Source organism: Culicoides brevitarsis, chromosome 1, assembly GCF_036172545.1.
Source record: "Culicoides brevitarsis isolate CSIRO-B50_1 chromosome 1, AGI_CSIRO_Cbre_v1, whole genome shotgun sequence".
Classification (NCBI taxonomy): domain Eukaryota; kingdom Metazoa; phylum Arthropoda; class Insecta; order Diptera; family Ceratopogonidae; genus Culicoides; species Culicoides brevitarsis.
In genome coordinates this window covers 26,907,945-26,931,210 of record NC_087085.1, presented here as the reverse complement: position 1 = coordinate 26,931,210, position 23,266 = coordinate 26,907,945, and the positions used below count along the sequence as shown (strand labels likewise).

Genomic DNA, 23,266 nt, shown 5'->3' with positions numbered 1-23,266 from the left:
CTTTATCATTTTACGCGACAAGACGTGTTTTGCGATTTTAAGTTTTTTTTCATTTTTGTGAAATTATTCAAGAAAAATGTAAAAAAAAAATAGAAAATTTCAGAAAAATTGTGCGTGAAAAAAAATATCTAATCAAGGGCGAGGTCGAAAAATCTAAAAATCTAAAAATAATCTTTAAACAAAAGTAAAAACAGAGATTTCGCTATAAAAAATAAAATTTCAGAGCAAAAATGTTGGATATAGATTTAATGTTGTCCAAATGTGGGGACTTTCATCGTTACCAATGGCTCTTGATGGGTCTCTTTTGTATCATAAACATCCTCTCGGCCATGCAGTATTACTCACAGACCATGATTAGTTTTGTGCCGACTCACTGGTAAGACAAAAATATTCGCATGTCATTTATCATTATTGCAAAATTTCAAATTTTTCCACACTTTCCAGGTGCTTCAATAATTTGTTGCCACAAAACGTTCCAATTGAGAGTTTAAGATTGCTTAGTAGTAATTTTTCCTGTTTCCCGGTCGATCATATTTTCACAGAAGAAAGTCATCGTTCAAGGAAGTCACTTGAAGAAACCTCGACCTGCAACGAATGGATTTATGACCATGATTTTGGATACAAAAGTATGACGAGTGAGGTGTGTCTCCCTTAATTTGTTGTACGTTTCTTCCGTCTAATCATCTGTTTTCACTTTCAGTTGAATTGGATTTGCGACGACGCATGGAAATCGTATCTAGGTCAATCCATGTTCTTCGTTGGTTCTGTGGTGGGTACGTTGTTGTTTGGCATCTTGGCTGACAAAGTGGGGCGCTTGCCGATTCTCGTTGTTGTGTATGTCATCTCGTTCGTCGGGAATTCCATGACGATTTTCGCAACAGGTGTTGACCTATTTTCGTTGTGCCGGTTTATTGCGGGAATGGCAACTGATAGTAATTTTGTTCTGATGTACATTTTGGGTAAGATTTTTTATGTTGAGCTTTTATTTATTGGTTATTGTAAAATTTATTTTTACTAATTTATTTTATTTAAATTATTTTTTGGAAATTAATAACTTAATTAATTTAAAAAAATAATTCTGATAAAAATTGATAAACTTAATTTTTTTAATTTTTTATTCAATTTTTTTTTTAAATTAAATTTTATTTTTTTTTACATTGATTTTTTAAATATTTTAATTTTAACAAACATTATGATTAAAATTAATAAAATAAATTTAACTTTCTTTTTAAAATTTTTATTCAAATTATTTTTTGAAAAAATTAAAATTTAAATAAAATTGATTAAGTTTTAATTTTAAAAAAACATTTTAATTCTATTTTAGTATTTCAAAATTATTTTTTATATTTAAATATTTTTTAAATTAATAGTTAAATTAATAAAATTTAATTTTTATTTATTTAAAATTTTTTTTATAACCAAATTTATATCGTACTCTTTTATTTATTTTTTTTAGTAATGGAATACATTCGCCCATCAATGAGAACGTTCGGCCTCAATTTGTGCATCGGAGTATTTTATTGCCTTGGCTCGATGATAACTCCATGGATTGCCGCCTCACTCGGAGACTGGAAATATTTCCTCTTAGCAGTTGCCATTCCTTCACTTTTAGTACCTTCCTTTTACTTCCTCATTCCCGAAAGTGCCCAATGGTTAATATCGCAGCACAAAACCGATCGTGCGATTCAGAGCTTTCAAAAAATCGCAAAAATGAACAACAAAATTCTGGATCAACTAACAATCGACGAATTCCGTGAAAACGCTAAAAATATCGAAAAAGTGTCTGAATCGGAAAATGTCAATATCTTAAGTCTTTTTAAGACCCCCCGGTTGAGACGGAATACGTTAATTCTGTTTTTCAAATCGATGGTCATCACACTGTGCTACGATGCGATCTCGAAAAATGTCGAAGGACTTGGATTATCACCTTTTATCATGTTTACACTGAGTTCGGCGACAATTTTTCCCGCATGTTTGGTACTTTTGGCGTTGCAGGATAAAATCGGGAGAAAAGCAATGGCATCTGGATCGCTCTTTGTTAGTGGAATTTTCACTGCAGGAACTGGAATTGCAATTGTTTATCAACAAAATGACAAAAGTAATTTTTTTTTCATAATTTCTCTTCTTAAATAATAATTTTAAATTTCAGACCCGATTCTTCTGGCATCCCTCGCAATGCTTGGCCGCTTTGGTGTCACTGTAGCATACAACTCTGGAGCTCAATACGCAGCGGAGCTGATTCCAACGTGTGTTCGAGCACAAGGCGTCTCGGCAGCTCATGTCGCTGGATATGCCTTGACGTTTTTCAGTTCGTATATTTTGTATACGGGAAATTTCTTTCCAGCGATGCCTCCTTTGATATTGGGAGCATTATCCATAGCGGGGGCATTTTTGTGTCTTTTGTTGCCAGAAACGTTAAATAGGTAAGATTTTAATTTTTTAACTTTTTATCACTTGTCCTTTATGAAATATTTTCATGAAAAAAAAAATTCGTATTATTTTTAATGTTTTTTTTTTAATTTCTTCTTCATTTTTTTTTACAAAATTACTGAAATGTTTTTTAATTTATTATTTCTGTTTTTCAATGAAAAATTTTCTTTCATTTTAAAATTTTATAAAATTTATTTTTTTTAAAATTAAATTTATTATAAATAGCTTAAAAACAACAAAAAATATTTAAAAAATTAAAAAAAAAATATTTCATCAAGTTTAAGAGTACCAAATATTTATTATGGAAGAAAAAAATCATGTTTAACAAGAATTTTTTAAAAAAATTAGTCTGAAAAAAATCAAAATAAATAAAAAAAAAAAAATTATTTATTTTTATTTTATTTATTTTTTTTTTAAATTTATTATTTTTTTTTAATTATTATTTTTTTTTTAATTTGTGATAAAAAATTCAAAATAAATTTAAAGCAATTTTTTAAAAAAATTGATTTTTCGTTTCAGATCAACTCCCGTAACATTAGAAGACGGAGAAAACTTTGGAAAAGATGAACCAATTTTCTACTTTTCTTGTTTTGATAAACCGACAGAATCAAAAACTAACCTATCGTAACCAAAGAAAGCTTTTATCGTTAATTTTTTTACATGAATTAAAAGACAACGCAAGTATTACCAAAGGAATTGAATACCAAATTGATATAAATACATAAATATTTATACATGTTAAACTATTTTTAAATAAAAAATTCTATTTTATACAAAAAAAAATTTTTTTGTGTCTTTCTTTTGCTTCCAGTTTCGCTTTAGTAACAACAAATAATTTATTTGATTTGAAACTAAAAATGAAACGAACAAAATTTCGCGCATGCTTCAAATTAATTTTCGAACTTTTCGTTCAATGGGCTTTTTCAGGCACGATTTTTAATATTTTTTGAATTCTAAATTGAATAATTGAACAAATTTTTTAATGAAATTTAATTTTTGAATTTTTTTAAAAGTTTTTAACTTACCTCCTTGGTCCTTGGAGTCTCGTTAATAGAAAATTTTCCCGTTTTTCCTTTTAAAGTATCAGCTGTTTTTCCATCTTATCGAGCCCGACCTGTAATCACTTTCATTCGTCCCAAACGGCTGTTATTTTCGAAACCACTGCCGTCCTCGAAAAATTCGAACTTCGTCATACGTCGTCGTTGTCGTCGTGGACACACACTCGAAAGAGAAGAGATTAGCTCAAAGTTGAATGAAATTGCTAAAATTATCTTTTCTTCTCCTGGTTTCATCAAAAAACATTTCCTGCATAAAATTTTCAAGAGCACGATAAATTTAGACGATTTGCAAATAGAACGTATACGGAGAGACACAAACAAAAACGCTGAGTAAATAGTGTGCCAGGCAAAAAAGTGTCAGTAGAGCACAAAAGGCAGATCAAATTGGAAGTGTAAATATTTTAGTTTAAAATTCCCAGAGACGCAAAAGAAAAGGCGAAAGCAACACAATGGCCAGCAAAGTGTACACAGCGATGATTGCCTCGGCAGACAAAGTTGTCCCGAAGTCGTGGCACGCTCCAGGATCGCTTTGGAACCATGCAGCAGGTAAAAATAATTTATTCTGTTGACGTGCAGATAATTTCAAGGTTGACAACCGTCGTAATTGCGTGTAATTTTCTCTCGTTTCAGGTCCTAAAACGGTGTTTTTCTGGGCTCCAGCCTTCAAATGGGTAAGAATTTGCGTCGTATGAGGCGCAGAACAAACAAATTTCGCAGAACGACGAATAAGGAAAAAAAGAAAAGTTGCATAATCAGTGCAAAAGTGCCTTTTACCTTGCTTGTGTATTAATATAAATATTTTTTTTTTGTTCACGTGTGTGATTAAACAGTGGGCACAAACAAACTTTTTACGCAGCAATTTTTTTATTGTTTCTTCGTAAGGCCGTTTCCAACGAAAGTTTAAAAAATTCTAAAATTAAAAAAATATATTTTAAAAAAAAATTGACGGTGACAAAAAAAAAGTTGAAAATTTTCCATAAAAAAATATTAAAATAAGAATTTTTAAGATTTTTTAAAAATATTAAGAACAAAAAAATTTAGATAAAAAAAATCAAAAAACATTGAAAAATTATTTTAATAAATATAACTAATTTATTTTTTTTTAATTTTGTTTATTTTAAATTTGATTTTTTTTAGTTGCATAGAGATTTTTAAAAAATTTCTAAAATTTAAAAAAAATTTCCAAAATTTTTAATTTTCTTAAAATTAAAAATTTTTTCTAGAATTAAAAAAAAAATATTCGAATGACATTTTTTCGAAATTTGTTGAAAAACTTATTTATTTTTTCACCTATTTTTATTTCAATTTGAAACGACCTTTAACTAATATTTTTTTATCACATCGTAAATAAATTTTCATTACTTTCAGGGTCTCGTGATTGCTGGCTTGAGTGACTTGCGTCGACCAGCTGACCAACTTTCCGTCAACACATCAGCTTCATTGCTCGCAACTGGCGTCATTTGGTCCCGTTACAGCTTAGTAATTATTCCAAAGAATTACGCACTCTTTTCGGTGAATGTCTTTGTGGCGGCCGTGCAAGCGGTGCAACTGTACCGCGCCTTTGATTACTCGCGAAAAAACCCCAAACCCGCTGAAACGAAACCGTGATAAGTTTGAATTCGACAAAGTTGAACTTTATAAAACTTAGAATAGACTACGAATATTGTTAATATTTAGGAGAAACAGAAAATTACCAATTGTTACTTATTTTTATTATCATTTAAAAAAAAACGCTTTTCTACACATAAAAAAATGCTCACCGCGCGCAAAAAAAAAATGATGTGAAAAAGAAAAGTTTTTGTCAGTGATTAGTTCAAAGAACTAAGATTAAAGTTGTGAAAATGTGACGTACTTAAAAAAGAGACGACCCAGTAACGCACATATCACAATTTTTATTTTTTTAATAATTTAATCGAAGTTGACCTGAAAACACCAGTCAATTCCTATTTTTTTTTTTTGCTTTATCAGCACGGGTAAAAAACTATTATAATTTAAAAAAAAAATAATTTTTCCTTTTGGTTGTTAATAAATTTCTGTCCTAGACAGATTTAAAAAAAAATAATTTATTTTTATTTTTTAATAAAATAATGAGGATAATAAAATGAAAGTTGTATCATATAAATAATAATAGAATGTAACGAAATAAATAATAAAACGAACAAAAAAGAAAATAAATTGTCTATTTGTTTGTTTGTTTGTCGAGAGATCATCAAGTTACGCTTGGCATCTGGATTGAATTACACTTGGATGTGGCCTTGGATCTAATCGTAATAGAATATTTTTAGTGATGAAGTTGTTTTTCTTTATTAGAAATATGATTCAAATGTCGTTTCAGAATTCCATGAAGTAAAAAGGTGTCGAGATTTCTTAGCGAAAAAAAAATAAAAATTTTTTAAATGTAGGTACGTTAAAGTTTTCTAATTTAAAAAAATGTTTATAAAAACAATCAGAGGATTTAGAAGAAAAAATTACAAAAATCTGAAAAAATTGATTTTTTCAAGTTTTTGTAAATTTCAAAAAAATTAATTAAAAATTTATTTAATTTTAAAAATTTTAAAAAATTTAAAAATTAAGTTATTACGTAGTTTTTTGAACACTTTTAAAAAATTAAAATTTTAAAATTAAAAATTAAAAAAATCAGAAAAAAATCGTATTATAAAAATTAATTTAAAAATTTTAAAAAAATCAAAAACGAGATCAAAAACTTAATTTAAATTTTTAAAATAATTTTTTAAAAATATTCATACATTTAAAGGCTTAATTTAGTATCTTTTAATTATCTCGTTATGAAAATTTTTATTTTGTCGAAATGAATTTGAATAATCAAAGAAACAAAATTTTTGTATATCTTTCAATAATAATTTTGAAAAATTCAGAAAAAAATCAAAATCATTTAAAAAAAATTATGAATGCGAAAAGTCCATAAAAATTATGAAAAAAACAAAATAGTAGTTAACTTTGGTGAAATTTTCAACTTTTCATCTCGGCAAGAATTTTATTTATTCTCCAATTAAATAATTTTTACTTAAAAGTTTGTGATCTTATGCTTTTTTTTCTCTTAAATTCAAAATTTTTTGATTTTTTTTATTTTTGGGCAAAATTTTTAAATTTTAATAAAATCTTATTTTTTTCGTTAATTTTATAAGAAAACCTCTTCAAATAATGATGACAACCAATTAAAACTGAATTAAAGCTCCATAATCCTTCAACAAATCCCCGAGTAAATCATTGTCTCGCAACTTATTTACTCTAATTTTATTGAAGTTTCATGTCATTACCGCGCCTTATCTTATCGCCATCACTTCAACAACCACCAAGTTGTCACGAAGAGTTGTTTATTTGCCAACCTGCCAATCTGCTAAGCCATCTCTTAAATTATCAACTGTATTTCTCTTGTTTAATTAAAAGCGAAACGTGACAGTAATTGACACTTTGAATCACTACCATTTTACTTCACTGCAGGAGTCTTGCTTCTTCTTCTTTTATAAGCGCCGTTAAATTGCCGCCTTGACAGCTCGCCTGACTAACGTGCACGTCTTCAAGGTCGTCGTCGTCGTCGAGATGGTCTGAAAATCGAAAGTGATTTATTTTGTTGTGTGTTGTAAGTAGATACAATTGCATGTTTTATTACCATAAAACAACCATAAAAAAAATTTGCAATATCGTAAATTGCATTTTACGTTCGTTGAACATAAATGGAGATAATCAACCTGTTTGTTTGTCATTTCTTATTTATTTGCAAATGAAATTGAAAAAAAAATTCAATAAAAAGAAATTTGCATAGATAGTAAGTTTTTTGCATGCACAATTTATGTAGTTGGCGACTTGCCACGTTACAACAATTGCATCAAGTGCAAGTGCATTTTTACTGTTCATGAACGTGAATTGCATTTCAGCTATTTTTCTGTCGATACAGGTACATAGCAGGTGGTCAAAACTCGCAGTCCAGTCGATTTAATTAAATATTTAGCGTCCATTGTTGCGTTTTCGAAAGGCACATTATAAAAAATTGGTGTTTCGCAACCAAAAAAGTTTATGATTCTCATGATTTTCAAAACTCGAGGTTTTTTTTTTTATTTTTGAATTTATTTTGCGTCGAATTGCTTCTATGTAAAAGAAGACTTTTGTGACTCAGAAAACGAAGATTTCGTGAGAAATTATAAAAATAAAAAATTAAATCGCCAAAAATCGATGTTTATAAGAAATTTTTTGTTTTCCTTTAAAAATGAGAAAAAATATAATTCAATAAAAATTAAATATCTTAAAAAATTAGAAATCTATGTTCCTTAAAAATTATTTTTTTTAGTTTTAAATATTTTTTTTATAATAAATTCACTTGGTAAAAAAAATAATTTAAAAAAAATAAAAATTATAAAAAAAATAAATTTTTTGCACTTTTTTCAAAAATTCAATTTACAATTCGAATTTTTACCTATAGGAAAAAAATATTTTTGAAAAATTTATTTGCAAAACCTTAAATTTTATTTTTTTTTTACTTTTTCATTGCATTGATAAATATAATAAATTTTTGAAAAAATTTTATTAATGAAAAAAAAGATCAAACATCAATAATTTTATAAATTTTATTTATTTCGTTAATTTTGTATTTTTAGTAATGTTTAATTTTAATTTAATTTAAAAAAAAACTTAAAAAAGTTAAAAAAAAAATTGGAAAAATAATTTTAAAAAATTTAAGAATTTTCTAATTTTTTATGTCTCGCAGATATTTTAACTTCCAAAGCATGGCACGAACCATAAATTTTTATATTACATGCATTCCAGTTGACCAATTGACGTCACTTGGCATTTTTCACTATCACTTCCTTGTTTGCACAAAAACTTCGTCCTTCCACGGAATTTCACATTATCCATGAACAACATCATAATAACGCGCAATCTCAGAAATGACAGGGGGCTCGTCTGCTTCCATCGTCGTCGTCGACGTCGTATACACACCTCTTTAAAAAATATTCGCGTGGCTCACATCCATTATATTTCATTCTTTTCGCAATTCAAAAGAGAAAAAAAACGACGAAATAAAGAGAGACAATTCAATTGAAATCACTTCAATTGGCACAATAACACGTTCATTTTACAAGTAGGTAGTTGTTGACGAACAAAAAAAGTGTGTTTCTCTAAGATATTAGACCCCTTTTCTGAATATTTCTTGCATGTCGTGTACGTGAAAGACAACAGAAAAAAAGTTTAGATTATCACACACATTTCATTCATAATTCCGGCGTACGCGAACAAACGACATGCACAAGACATGTTTGCATGGCAAGATATTTAGCGGTACGAAACACGTTACCAGTCAGACAGCAACTTTTGTAAAAGCAAGACGTGTATAATTTTAAAAAATAATTTTTTTCGTGTAATTTGCTGAACCAGTCTTGCAATTAAAATTCAGTTGATTGACCGTTTTTCGTAACAAAAAATTTTTATTGTGAAAAAATCCACAAAAATAAATCAATATTCAGCAAAAATAAAAAAAAATTACATCGTGTGGAATTTATTGGGTCGATAAACGTCTTGTAATAGACTCATCAATGTCAAAAGAAAAAAAAAGTGCAACGAAAAATAAAAAAAAATAAATAAATAGAAAAGCCGATAATATGATAATAATGACAAATCACTAGAACTGCATTTACGAACACGAAAGAGAAATAAAAAAAAATCTACAATTTCAGTGTAAAATTTTTGTTTATTGTGTTTCAGTGTTACTAGAGCTCTTGCGGTCGGCAAACGTGTGTCTTGTTTACTCGGTCGAAAAAATAAAAATAAAAATTGAGAAAAAATTCGTGAGAAAAATCGAATAAAAATTTTTATCACAAGAGAGTCTATTTTATTTACGATTTCACGTCGACGATCGAGTGAAGTGAAAAATTTTGTAATAAAAAAATTGAAAAAAAAATCTAATAAAAAATTTTACGACCAGCAAGTTGCATTGAATTTCCTGTTATTAATTGTTGTTGTTTTTTTTTTGTGATAATTTGCATTTGTTTTTATCATCAAAGTTGATAATTTTTATCTAAAAAAAAAAATGGAAGAAAGTCCAGAACACAAAGTTGAAAGTGGCAAAGATCAAGAAAATCCATCGTCATCGTCGGAGGGCGGAGAAGCAGACAAACCTGCACCAAAAACCGCCGAGAAATCCATCTTTGATAGTTGTGTCCCGAAATCATGGCTCGAGGAGGGATCATTTTGGAACCACCCGGCAGGTAATTCACAATTCCATGGAAAATTGCGTAATTTGTGACGCACACACACAAATACACGAGAAAAAGAAGAAGAAATTCCCCCGAAAGTCGGTAATGACCTCTGTCGTTTATGCACGAAGAGCATGGTATCGATTTTTATTAACACTCTCGTGTTCTCTACGCTACGTTTACCTACTTAGAGAAAAGTTCTTTGTCTTTTATTTACGTTTTTTTGTTGTAATAATGCAAAGAATCGGGTCTCTTCACCTCTAAAAATAACTTTGATATTAAAAAAACATTCTTCTTATGTTTGTGTGTGACGTAGAAATTGTCAAGGACGTCGACGTATTTGTATCTAAATTCCCGTTATACATGACTGACTGCCCTTTGTTGATATTTACAAGATTTTTTTTTTAAATTTTTAATTAAGTGTGTTGACATTTACCGTTTTTTCAGGTCCGAAAACTATTTTCTTTTGGGCTCCGGCGTTTAAATGGGTAAATAATAATTTTTTCTACGCATAAATTGCTTTTAAATAAAATTCAAAATAATATTGTCCGGCGGGAAATTCAAAAAATAAAAAAATTTCAACTTAGGTATTTATGAATTTTTCATCATAAAAAAAATTAAATAAATTTAAAACTATTAAATAAAAATAAAATTTAAAAAAAAATTTAAAAATTTAAAAAAATTTTTTAGAATTAAAAAAATGATCAAATTTTATAAAATAAATTGATTTTTTGATATTAAGGTTTTAATTTATTTTATTAATAATTTTATTAAAAAAAATAATAACACCCCGGTACAGTGAAAATTCAAACCTATGGGGCATTGCTGAAGTTAAACTTTTCTAATAGAATAAAAAAAAAACAAAGTTTTAATTTGTATGAATTTCAGTGCTCATAAGCTTTGAGCTACGAAAAACACACGGCGGAAAATTTATAATAAAAAGGTTGTCAATTAAGCTACACTAACAAATGATACCTTTTTGGAAAGGTAAGAGAAATAGCAATCTGCTAAAAATAATATCAGGCTCAATTTTCAGCATCCTTTTAGGCTCTTGGAGGCTTTTCTATGAAATTTTGGAAAATTCTTTCGATTTTTTTTAATTTTTTATATATTTTGATTAAATTTTATTAACCAAGCATCATCTTTTAAATTTAATAAATTTTTGACAAAAATGTGGCATACTTAGAGCCTGAATGACGCATGAATGACTCATGTACCTTATTTGATGATTTAATTTACATGTTTTTGGACAATTTGTAACATTAATCATCATGGACAAGTTATATTAACAAAATTTTAGTAGTTTTAAATTAAAAATAAATATATTTTTTACATAAATTTAAAAAAAACAACAAAAAATCGAAAGAATTTTAAAAAATTTATACTAAAAGCCTCCAAAAGCCTAATTAGAGCCTAAAAATTAAGTCTAATAATATTTTTATTAGATTGCTATTTCTTTTACCTTTCCAAAAAGGTATCGTTTGTCAGTGTAGCTTACTTGAAAACCTTTTTATTCTAAAAATGAAATTCATACAAATCCATAGAAACTTCAAACCTCAATAACTCAGGAACCACGCGCCAGACTTTATCTAAAAAATTTTAAAGCAGGTTTTTCATAAATTATTAGAAAAATTTAACTTCAGCAATGCCCCATAGGTTTGAATTTTCATTGTACCGGGGTGTAATTTATTTAATTAATTTGACATTTTTAATTTGTAAAATTATAAAATTATTTTTTTTTAAATTTAAAAGTAATTTATTTACTTATTTTTTTTTTTTTTTGTAAAATTAAAAATAATAAAATTAAAAATTTTTTGTTTTTAAATTTTATTATTTATAAAATTTAAAAGTTATTTATTTTTTTACAACTTTTATTTAAATTTAAGTTTTTCTAGAATTTTAAAACCTTTTTTTGCCTTTTAAACATTTTGGACAATATTACTGAATTTTATTTAAAGCAACTTTTTTTCAAAGAAAATCAAAATTTAAAAGAAAATTATCAAAAAAATTCCTCAGGGTCTCGTATTAGCCGGTCTCAAAGATTTGGCCCGTGCTGCCGCATCTCTCTCAATCGCACAAACTATCGCCCTTTTCTTCACCGGATGCATCTGGTCCCGTTATTCTCTCGTTATTATCCCGAAAAATTGGTCGCTGTTTGCCGTGAATGCCTTTGTGGCACTTACGCAAATGGTGCAACTGGGACGTGCCATTCATTATCATTATTTTACGGATCATCCGGATGGTGATCTGATATTACCGACTAATTCATCAATATCACTGGCGGACATTATTACGAGTGACGGCGGCAGTGGGTATGGGCCGTTGATGGGAAATCTCACAGCTGGAGCAATAGAGCACGATGGCGTCATTTGAATTTAATTTTAGAAAAAAAAAAATTAGAAAAGTTACCAATGCAAAAAAAGAAAATATTATTGTAATGTTGCTTACACTATTTTTTTACGAGAAAAAAAAATAGGTACGAGTATTTTTTTATCATTATTGGGCAAGTTCAATTTTAAAAAAATTTTAGCAATTTTAATTTTTTTAATTTTTTTTTCTAATAAAAAAATTAAATTAAAATTGTCAAAATAAATTTCATAAATTAAAATTTTATATTTAAAAAAAATAATTATTTTTTAATTGTCCAAAAAAGCACCAAATTTCAATGTAATTTAAAATATTTAGAAAAATAATGTGATTTTTTTTTAAATTGCACTTGCCTTAAATATTTAGTAAGAAATAAAATCGATAAAAATCATATCACGAAAGCTTTAAAAATGAATGACAAGCAACTTAAAATCTTCCATGAAATCCTAACTGTGCGACCATAACAAAGTATCGCGAATATTTATTTACGTAATTTTAATTCTAGAATTTTTGCCGCGTATTATGTGTGCAAAATTGTATGCAAAACTGCATTTCACTGCTCATTTATTAGATGACCTTATTGATTACATTGCATCCAACTTGCGGTTACATTGAAATAAATAAAATAAAAACAGATGCGAAAAATACAGCAGATAAGAAATAATTTTTTCAAAGTGAACGAACTCATTTTCAATAAAAAAAAACAGTGGAGACGTCCGGTGATTTATTTTTAACCGTAATGTGGGATCCAAAAATACCGAAAATACTGAAAGTGAATTTTTATTTCTACAAAAAAGAGAACAGAAATGTATTTTGTAAATTGTAATATTAATAAATGAGGCCATAAAATCGTAGTCTGATACTGATAAACCCGCTATGAGCATTAAAAGTCTGACTATTCAACTTTTTAATGATTTTCAATGAATGAAAATAATGTTAAGCTTATCTGGCAGCCATTAAAATACTTTGGAATAATGTTTGTTCTGCAATTTAATTGTGTGAAATAAACAATAAATTACATTTTCTGTAAATTTTTCGATTAATTTCCATAATTTATTTACCAACATTGAACGAAACACTGAAATATTTATCATTCAGAGGCAATAATGACACGATATTCAAACCTACCTCTATTTATAGAAATTATTTTCGAAGTAATTGTAGAAATTTACGTAGACTGTACTTTTGTAGTGGAACAAAAATATTAAATTTTTAAAAAAAAAAATGCAGGTCAAGAAAAAAAATTTAAAAAAAATGACAAAAATCAATAAAATTTAATTTTTATTATTTTTTTGACATACAAAAAATTATTATCTCACCGTCTGAATCCTGTCTGAATTCTTTCGCAATTCTAGAATTTTTTTCGTTCGTCACTCAATTTAAAATAAATCAAAAATAAACAAATCCAAAGTTCAAGTAACGGACAAATAATGAGAAACAAGTAAATAATCAAGAAATATATTTATTTTGGAATACAAAATAAAAAAGAAATATTATAAAATCACCATAAATGTACAACAACTCAGTAGAAAAAAAACGTAGGGTTTTGAACCTGATAGACAACACATTTACGTCATTTGTAAATAAATTTAAAAAAAAAAGATCAGGTTTCTTATAAACAATTTTAAGAATTTAAAAAAATAAAGATAACAATAAAAAAAATGTTATTTTAGTGAGTAAAGTAAAGTAGAGTGATGTTTGATAATAATACAAATTAAAAGGTTAAGGATCAAAAATTGAATGGAACAGAAAGAACAATAAAGAAATGTACGAAGCTGGACTGATCAAAAATATAAATAAATAAAATCTAAATAAATCAAATTTTATTTATAGAGAAGATATTATAAAGAAGTATACATATTAGCAGCTAAGTAAACAAAAAATAATAAAAAAATATGAATAAAGTGATATTGTATATGATATATATTTATAGAAAAACGTGTAATTGTTAGTTATGTATGAAAAAAAAATTTGTTAAATAAAAAAAAGAAAAATTTAAATAAAAACGAGTGTTTTATTATCATTTATTCACTCATTATGGTTTATATAAATTTCTGAATGCTCATATGGAATGTTGAAGTTGATTGATATAAATCATTTGTTCTACAGAGTTTTATTGAGGTAGGTGTTTTTATTTATTTTTTTTATTAGCAAAAATTTAAAATACATTTGCACTTACAGTAGAAATTTGTTCAATATATTAAACAAAAGCTGACAAGTGAAAAATAAAATATTTTTAAAAATCAATTAAATAGTTTGACTCATTTTTAAAAAATCAGAAGAATTCTATTTTGAATTAAATTTTATTAAAAATTATAGATATCTAAAAATTATAAATAAATATTTTTAAATTTACTTTAATTGCTGCATTTAAATTATTCAAGTACATAATATCCAAAAAAGGCCATAAAAAGACACATTTTTATTGCTTTTCTTGTGCATTGACCTCCAAGATAGCTCGTTTTTTGCATTTTCGTGTATCGATACAGGATTTTGGTGGTTTTCGGACTGGAGCTGTTGTTGCAGTGGCTTCACCGTCTTTAGATACATCAGCTGATTTTGTAGTATTTTCTTCAGTTTTTGATGTATTTTTGTTATTTTCGTTGTCAGCTTGCATTTTGCTCTTTATTTTTAATACTTCTTTATTTTTTTTTAATTGTAAAAATAATTTATTTTAATTGCACTTTATCTTGATTAGACTTTTGTTGACAAGCTACAAAAAAATAAACAAATTTTTTTAACAAAAATTTAAAAATTTTTCAAAAAAGAGATTCTCAAAAAATAATTTTTAAAGGTAAAAATAAAAAAAAAAATAAAATATTTAAACGAATTAAATTTAAGTAAATAAATACATTAAAATAAAATAAATTAAAAAAATAATTAAATAAATTTAATATATCCATTTTTTGTCGCCCCCCTCCGATTTTGTCGAAAAAAATTAGGGGGAAAAATTAAATATTTATTTTTTATTTAATTTTAATTAAATATCAAAAATTTAAATATTTTTGACATTTTTTGGAATTTTTTAATCGTTAAAATCATAAAAAAACAAAAGAAATTGGCTTTAATCAGACGTTTCCAATTGAAATGTAGAAAAATAATTTTTTTTAAGTCACGTGACCAAAATAATTTTTTTCAAAAATTTTTATTTTGTGAGATTTTGTTTGATTTTTCTTCACATTTGAGTTCAAATTTGAAAATAATTTAAAGTAAAATTAAATAAATGTTAAGAATCAACGTTTAAAGTCTAAAAATGTTAAAAAATTACAATAAAAAAATTCAAAAATATAAAAACTGGAAATATTAAATTATAATTTTAAATAATTTTTTTTTTAATTTTTCATTTGATTCATTCAATTCAAATTTTTATCACATACACCACAATATTTTATGTAAACAGAACCTTTTATCTTTACTTGATTTAATGTAAATATTTATTCTGGGGCAGGTAGCTATTTTTTTCTTATCTACCAAATCCAGTATTTTTTTTATTTCATTTATTTTTAATTATTAATTTTTGCTATTTAAATTAACTTAAAGACTTCCAAAAATTATTCGTTCATATTCTTAAGCTATTTTATTCACTCATTTTTTATCATATTTTAATAAAACACAAAGAGCTCCGAAAAATTCCACAATTAATTTTAAGATTCTATCATCGTTGTACATAAATATTAATATTTATCGTTTGTAACACACACTAATATTTTTGTATTTTTCTATGAATCACGCTACGCAATATTTTGTTTTGACACAAATTCACTCCGATGGTCAATTTTATACGCTTTTAATAAAATAATTCTTGCCTAAACCTATTTCTATCACAAATTTAGTTCAAAAAATGATAATTTTATAAAAATAAAAGCAAATGATATCACTTTTTGACTGTATAAATTATGATTTTTTGTGCCTTCGACTTATTTACCTTCCGTTTTCTTGCGACGACTTGACTCGAGTTGTGAGTGTATGTCATGCGCACACATCTTTTGCCATATGTTTCTAACGTATTTAATAATCGGTGACATCATAATTCAGCCGTTGTATTTAGTACATAAGTCCCAAAAAACTGTTTTGATCCATTGGTATTCTTCTTTGATCTGCTCTTTCGTAAATAGCACAAAAAATTTTTTAATGAGACATTCTGCGTGTCGGTGTTGTGAGAAGGTATTCAGTTTAGCTAAGACAGTCAAAGAAACGAATCATTTTTAAAGAGAAAAAAATCAAAAAAAGACAATTATGGGAAAAGATTCCGAGAAAAGCGAGTCCCAATTCGGATTCAAGGACAAGGCAAAGGCCGAGGAGACCATCGAACTACTAAAATCACATGAGATGCAATATCAAAAACTCACCGTTCGCGGATTACTTGGACGTGCCAAGCGAGTCTTAACAAGTGAGTATTCGATTTTTATTTGAAATTTCATGTGAATGACGTAATTTTTTGTTGCTTTAGTGACGAAAGCGCCGGACAAGATCAAAAATATCGAAGAAGCAATGGCAGTTTTTGAAAATTGGTTGGAAGAAAATGGCGGCGGAGCTGCAAATAAAAATGCGAAAACATCCGGAGACGAGGAAAAAGTCGAAACGGTGCCGGGACTCGGTTTCAAAGACAAAGCTGCTGCTGAAAAGTCGTTAAAGTAAATTTTTTATTAAAAAAAAATTTTTAAATTTTTTTATTGAAACTATTTTTTTTAGAATTTTGGAAGGACGTGACCCCGACTATCAACGCCTTGCAGTCAAAGGTCTCATCGGCAGCTCGAAACGCGTGTTGTCCGGCACAAAAGACCCGAAAAAAATCGAAGACATCAAGGAAGGTGTCAAAGTCCTCGAAGATTTCATCGAGAAATTCGACTCGGAAAATCGTTCGCGTCTCAATCGAGCATATCTCGCAGCTGACATCGTTGCGCAATTCCCGAAACCGAGCGACAAGTTGAGCGCAGAGTTCGTCAAAGTGTATACGGAAAAGAAAAATTACAAACATCTTCGAACTTTGTATCCGAAAGATGATGAGGAGACATCGTGGGACATTGTAAGGAACAAGCACGTGAAGGATTTGGAAAAAGTCATCAAGGAAAAGGGCAAAAAATACTTCGATGACGATGGAAAACCGACAGAAGAACATTTATCGCTCATTTATTGGGCATATTCGCCACAACCGGACAAGGTCAAGAGTTACTTGGAAAAGAAGGAAGGAAAAGGAGAGAAACGTAAGTCGTCAGAAAATGGAGATTCCGCTTCGAAGAAGAAGAAATGAGTTGAAAATGAGGAATTTTTGATTTTTACATCAATTTTTTAATAAAAAAAAAATATTTCAAAACCACATTTTTATTTCCTACGGAAAAAATTCCAATGAAAATCGAGCAAAACTATTAAATTAGAAAATTACAGCATTAACTGCACTTATCGTTTCATTTTGTTCAATGTGTGATGTCACGGAAACCACTTGTCGTCGACAGTCTATCAAAATATTTAGCTTCACACACAAAAATAAACGCAACGTAATAATTGAGTAATTAAAGACAATTGTGAAAGACTCGTTTTTATTCGTTTTTTTAAAATAGTTTCCAGGCAACTTTTTACTGGAGGTGTGGAGACGACACGTATTTTAAACTATTCATCGTGCATTTTAAAGTAAAAAAGCAAACAAACATGTGGGTCGACTATTGACCTCACATTCATTAATTCAGCTTTTTGGCACTTTTTAATTGTTTTGTTTGCCTAAATTTCGCTTTGAAGGTCTTCGAAAGCGTTTCAATTGGCATACAATGTTGTTCGAATTCTCAATTTCAATTGAAAAACGAAAAAAAATCAATTAAATTGACTGAAAGCGCATTTGTCATCTTTCTAGAATAATTTTGTATGCATGTAATGAAATTGCTGGACAAGACATAACTAACGACATCATAATTGAAGACCTACTGTTCGTTATTACATAATGTGATTAGAAGACAATTTTCAAGTTTATCATAGTTGTAATCATGGAATATGCTCAATTGAATAATCAGATTAAATTGTCATCATGCGTAGAGTGGTTAATGGGCGTATGTGACCGTGATCTTGAATAAATTTCTAATTGCGTCACGATGCATGAAAGTTGTGAGTTGATAATAAAATTGGCATGAAGTAAGAAGTTAATTTACGGAAGAAAATTTTATGGAAATTCAGGACTTTTGCGATGAAAAAATTATTTTTGTTAGTAAATTTTTTATTTTTCATTTTTTTAAAACAGGAACGCATATAAAAAATAATTTTTTTTAAAAGTTTTTCAGGCAAAATTAAACAAAGGGAAAAACTCTATATTTTTTTTTTTTTAATTTTCTTTGTATTATTTTCAGAATTTTGATAAACATTTGATTTTTAAACAAATTTTTCAAATAATTAAAAATTTTAATTAATTTAATTTTTCCAAAAAATTTTAGCATTCTTTTTTCAACTTTTTTTTAAATTTAATTTTTTTAAATTTTTATTTTTTTTAAAAACTTTTTCTTTTTTTAAGTTTTTCTTTTTTTTTAATTTTTCTTTTTCTTTAAGTTTTGAATTTAAAAATATATCTCAAAATTTTTTTTTTTAATTTTCAAAAAAATTTTAGAAAAAAAAAAATTTTCAAAAATCTTTTCCAAAAAATTCAGAAAAAATTATTTTTAATTCTTTTTTTTTTTAAATTACAAAAAAATTTGATATGGATTTTTTTTTCAAAAATTTTTTCACATGTTTAATATTTTTTTTCTTCTAAAAGTTTAAAAATGACTTTTAACATTTTTTTGAATTTTTTATTTAATTTTTTATTTTATTATTAAAAATTAATTTTTTTTATTGACTAAAAGTTTAAAAATTTCGAAACAAATTAATTAAATTAAGAAAATTAAATGCATTTTGTACGGATTTTGTCAAAATAGAAAAATTGGCTGGATTTCTCAATTTTAAATTTTGTCGATTTTTGAATCTTTTTACAAACCTCAAAAACTCAAGACCGGAAAAAAATTTATTCCTGGTCAAAAATCCATTTTAAATTAAAAATTTTGATATTTTTCTTTCTTAAACATATTTTTATTCTGAAAAACAATTTTTTTCCAATGAAAATCAAAAAGTGCGTTTATTCGCGTGTTAGTAACATTTGTGTGCTTCCAAAAATTAAATAAGCGTCAAAATTAAATAAATTAAAGTTAAGTAGTAATTGTAAAAACCTCCGTGGGTTGACTAGCGGTCTCTCATAAGTCTGTCTTGTATCCCTTGATGAACGGCAATCCCGTAGGCACTTTTTGTTGATACTGATAATATTCCTCGCCGAAAAAGTTGAGCAACGTAATTTCCTCCATGAAGATGCGATCATTGAAGAATTTCCACGACGCCACCGCATAAATGACGATACAAACTGGATTTGCGAGAATCAGTTGCGTCCCGATGCTCCACATGAACCAACCGAGATACGAAGGATGCCGCACGAGCGAAAAAACGCCGTTTGTTACGAGGCGATGAGTTTGTGCCTTTTCGAATTGAACGACATGCGTGAAACTTTGGGATGCTGTTATCATGGCTGCTTTTCTTAGGACTTCGCCACTGAAGCAGATGAGGGCACCAATGATCCAAATGATGGAGAATTCCTTCATTTCTGGAAAAATTAAGAAAATTTTGATAAAATTTACGATTTTTTTTAAATTAGATGAAATCTTACGTGGGAAAAAATACGATTCAAGTCCAAATTCGATCCAACTACTGACAGCTGCGATGTGATAATGCAGCGAATGATTCAAAATGAACGAATCCACACTCAAGGTACTCGGATTACTAAATGCGATTCCCAGATACTCGGAATAATGGAAGACCGCCAAAAACATTCCGTAGATGCCGAATGCCTTAAATTGTGTTGACGCATACAACATCACGTAAAATCCGGTGGAAAAGACAAATCCCAGGAGAGCTGCTCGCCACAAAATCTACAAAAAAACAAAAACATTAAAAAAAATTTCAATAAAAAGTTGGAAATTTCTCACCTGATAGTCATTTCCACTGGTCCGGAGGCGCAAAATTGAATTGACGACAAAATAAAAGATTGTCAGCCACTGGAATTGGTTCCAAAAAGCGTTTTCATTGTCCGAAAACATGTCGTACGAGCTGAAAATAATTGGAGGACCAGCTGTGCTCAAAAACCCGTAAATGCTGATCCATCCTTCATGGCACAAAGTTCTCTGATGCATTTTTCACTTGATCGATAGTCAAAGTTTCCGTTTATCACATTCCCAATTAAAGTTTTTCCGTATTTTTCGTCAAAATTTGCGTTAATTTATTGGATGTTTCATTTCGTCGGTCAAAATATTGGATGTAATTGGTAAAGAAATTGCCAATTGCTAATTCAATATTTATGCGACGACATTTATGACAAAGACCAGAGTCAGCTGTTTTGTTATGAATTCAGGTCCGTGGCTTCATGTGGCACCTTTTTGTCCCAAAATTAGTTTTTTTCAGATATTAAAAAAAAAATATTCAAAGATCGCTTTAAATTATTTTTACATTTTTGTTCCTTAAAAACTTCGAAAAAAGTCAAAAAATTAATTAAACTAAAAATTTACAAATTTCACCAAAATTACAGATTTATAGGCTTTTCAAAATTTTAGAACAATTTTTATACAAAAATTTATATAAAATTTATTTTTTTCCAAATTTTTGTTCATTCATAAACGATTTCAGAATATCAGACATTTCAAAATAAAAATTTATATTTTAAAATTTTTTTATCTTAAAAACTTTTTTTTAAAAATTATGTTCAGTAAATCTATTTCATAAAAATATTTTAAAATTTTTAATAATAATTAAATTTTAATTTTTTGTAAAAAAAAGAAAATTTTAAATATTTTTTGATTTTTCAAGTTAAAAATTTTAACCAAAAAAAGTCTGAAATTCTTTAATTCTTTTGACTTTTTGAAAATGCTTTGTTTAAGTTTTATATTTAATTAAATTTTAAAAGTTTCTGAATTTCATTCTTGATTAACAAAAATTATTTTAGAAAGAGTCAAAATATCCGTATTTTTTATTTTTTTGATAAAGTATTTCAAAACTATTTTTTTATATTTTTTTTTAAATTATTTTTAATTTTTGGAAAAAAAAAATTGTAGAAAAATTTTAAAAGGATTTCAAAAAAGTTTTAAGTTATTTTTTTTTGTGGCCCTCAAAAACCTTCCACTAGCAACATCCCTGCAAAGAAAAAATCGTAAATAAACAAAAAGAGACAAATTTGCACAATGAAAAGGCAGATAATTTAATTAATTTTGTGGTTTAAAAGTGAAATTATGTCCTTCATAAACGTGAATAACATTCTTAATCGCAATTACGACACGGAACGTTCACAGATCACAAAGGATTTGGTGAGCATCGTCAATGAATGCAAAGAAAAATACAGCAGACTTCGAACAGAACTTGCGACAGAAAATGATTCCAAGTAATTTTTGTGAAATTTTTTATCTTTATTTCATCATTCACCAAAAAAAATTTTTTTTTCAGAATAATGCGACTGCTGGACTGTTGGGAGCTGCTTCTCTTCCACGGCTTAAAAACCAACATCTTCAAACCAACTCACGGATTCTGGGACATTGCTTACGAGCACTTGACGCGACACGAAAAGGAACGCTTCGATGGCTTGCGTCACGTAAATTCGGATCGTGGCAAGTGTCGAGCTTTAATACGTGCTGCCTTGAACGAGCGATCTCTCGAACGATACGTGCTCATGTGGATTAACGATCCGACAATTTTCGACAAATACGAGCCGTACGCTTGCATTTTACATAAACAGACCATTGATGAGCTTCCGCGACTCGCAAATGCCTTAAATGACATCCTTTTTGCCCTGACGGTAGATTCGCCGGAAGTGAATGACAGGAAAATTCATGCACTTGAACGGGAAGAACCGATAATTCCGGTGACGGAACCAAATAACTTGGAAGTGCATAAACGTGTGCCAAAAGTGAAGCGAAAAGTGATTGATTTTGAGGAAAAAGTGCCAACCGCAAAGGAAAAAGAGGTCATTTTGAGACCAAATCGCACGCCAAGTCCCTCCGTCATACCGCCAATCGAGGAAAACGGGCATGTGGAAGTCAATCGAGGGTTTATTGAAGAACAATTGATGTTCGCATGTGATCGCAGTCAAGGCAGAAGTAGTATTGGCAGCTTAATGAACGAGTCAATTTGCAGTTTGGATGATCGCGAACGGAAAAACTCAATAATTAAAAGTAAGGAAAATATTGCAATAGTCATTACGGAAGAAACAGGCATCGAAGTCGGTGAAGACAGTATTTTATCGTCAAAAGGCAGCTCAATCAACAGCGAATCTGACGATTATTCGCCGAATTTCAACGAAACCATCGACATTGAAGAATTAAAGCAAAAACTCAAAGAAAAGGAGGAACGTGTGGCGGTTCTGGAATCGCAAGTCGCCGAATTAAGTTTGTAAGTTTTCGAATTTTCTCCTTTTTTATAAAATTTCTCACTTTTAACCAATTTTAGGGAAAATTGTCGCCTTCGAATGCTTAGTAGCAGTGCATCTCGCAACTCCAAGATGTTTTTCAACGTTTCCATTCCGCGCGCCTTTCTCGAAGCCGTGGTGCCAACCATGAAAAAATACTACATTTACGAGATTCATGTGACACCCTCCAACGAAATTGGCGAAGAGTGGATCGTAAAGAGGCGTTATAGTGAATTTTATGAGCTGCATAAGCAACAGAGCATAAATAATCTGACGGTGAAGACGTTGGATTTTCCGCCAAAGAAAAAATTCGGGAACATGGATGCAAATTTTGTGGAACAACGACGACAAAGACTGCAAGTTTATTTGAAACATTTGATCACGATTTTGCCGGACGTAGCGGAATGTTGTACTAAAACTGAGCTGACACGAACGTTTCCGTTTTTGGAGCCAGATATTAAGTTTTCGTAAGATATTTATATTAACAGAGTCTTCTAAAATATTTTTGTGCAGTTTTTATAGAAATTTAATGAGAGTTTCGAGCGACAGGAGCGCGTTTTAAATTAATTACGAACAATATTTTATGAAAATTTTGGACAATTTTTTGACAGAAAAAAAAATTGTTTTTTTTTCAAAAATTTTATAACTTTTTTACTGCAATGGATTAATTTAATTTACGTTATTTACAATTTTTTTGAGTTAAAATAAAAAAACACGTAAAAAAATTTTTTTTTTTCGTAAAAAAATTTTTT

General features: G+C 28.2%; 6 protein-coding genes across 6 annotated transcripts; 5 read left to right on the top strand and 1 right to left on the bottom strand.

The window, feature by feature from the left end:
- Positions 1-61: 61 nt before the first annotated feature.
- On the top strand, positions 62-3,131 carry LOC134837109 (organic cation transporter protein-like). Its single transcript, XM_063852431.1, has 6 exons — positions 62-376; positions 445-640; positions 701-959; positions 1,457-2,098; positions 2,150-2,423; positions 2,950-3,131. The coding sequence occupies exons 1-6, from the start codon at positions 231-233 to the stop codon at positions 3,056-3,058; spliced, it is 1,626 nt and encodes a 541-aa protein (XP_063708501.1). The 5' UTR covers positions 62-230; the 3' UTR covers positions 3,059-3,131.
- Positions 3,132-3,640: 509 nt separating this feature from the next.
- Positions 3,641-5,663, top strand: LOC134828662 (mitochondrial pyruvate carrier 2-like). Its single transcript, XM_063841647.1, has 3 exons — positions 3,641-4,034; positions 4,119-4,159; positions 4,857-5,663. Exons 1-3 carry the CDS (start codon positions 3,938-3,940, stop codon positions 5,094-5,096), a joined length of 378 nt encoding a protein of 125 aa, XP_063697717.1. The 5' UTR covers positions 3,641-3,937; the 3' UTR covers positions 5,097-5,663.
- Positions 5,664-8,807: 3,144 nt separating this feature from the next.
- Positions 8,808-12,200, top strand: LOC134836857 (mitochondrial pyruvate carrier-like protein). The gene is made up of 3 exons (XM_063852110.1): positions 8,808-9,709; positions 10,145-10,185; positions 11,714-12,200. The coding sequence occupies exons 1-3, from the start codon at positions 9,532-9,534 to the stop codon at positions 12,068-12,070; spliced, it is 576 nt and encodes a 191-aa protein (XP_063708180.1). The 5' UTR covers positions 8,808-9,531; the 3' UTR covers positions 12,071-12,200.
- A 4,103-nt stretch (positions 12,201-16,303) lies between these two features.
- On the top strand, positions 16,304-17,424 carry LOC134827249 (uncharacterized). Its single transcript, XM_063839833.1, has 3 exons — positions 16,304-16,454; positions 16,515-16,698; positions 16,757-17,424. The coding sequence occupies exons 1-3, from the start codon at positions 16,394-16,396 to the stop codon at positions 17,313-17,315; spliced, it is 804 nt and encodes a 267-aa protein (XP_063695903.1). The 5' UTR covers positions 16,304-16,393; the 3' UTR covers positions 17,316-17,424.
- Positions 17,425-19,116: 1,692 nt separating this feature from the next.
- Positions 19,117-20,379, bottom strand: LOC134836883 (protein-S-isoprenylcysteine O-methyltransferase). Its single transcript, XM_063852154.1, has 3 exons — positions 20,053-20,379; positions 19,734-19,995; positions 19,117-19,670 (listed from the first exon to the last, which is right to left on the bottom strand). Exons 1-3 carry the CDS (start codon positions 20,254-20,256, stop codon positions 19,270-19,272), a joined length of 867 nt encoding a protein of 288 aa, XP_063708224.1. The 5' UTR covers positions 20,257-20,379; the 3' UTR covers positions 19,117-19,269.
- A 966-nt stretch (positions 20,380-21,345) lies between these two features.
- On the top strand, positions 21,346-23,198 carry LOC134837534 (sorting nexin-29). The gene is made up of 3 exons (XM_063852916.1): positions 21,346-21,494; positions 21,557-22,498; positions 22,556-23,198. Exons 1-3 carry the CDS (start codon positions 21,346-21,348, stop codon positions 22,983-22,985), a joined length of 1,521 nt encoding a protein of 506 aa, XP_063708986.1. The 3' UTR covers positions 22,986-23,198.
- Positions 23,199-23,266: the final 68 nt, after the last annotated feature.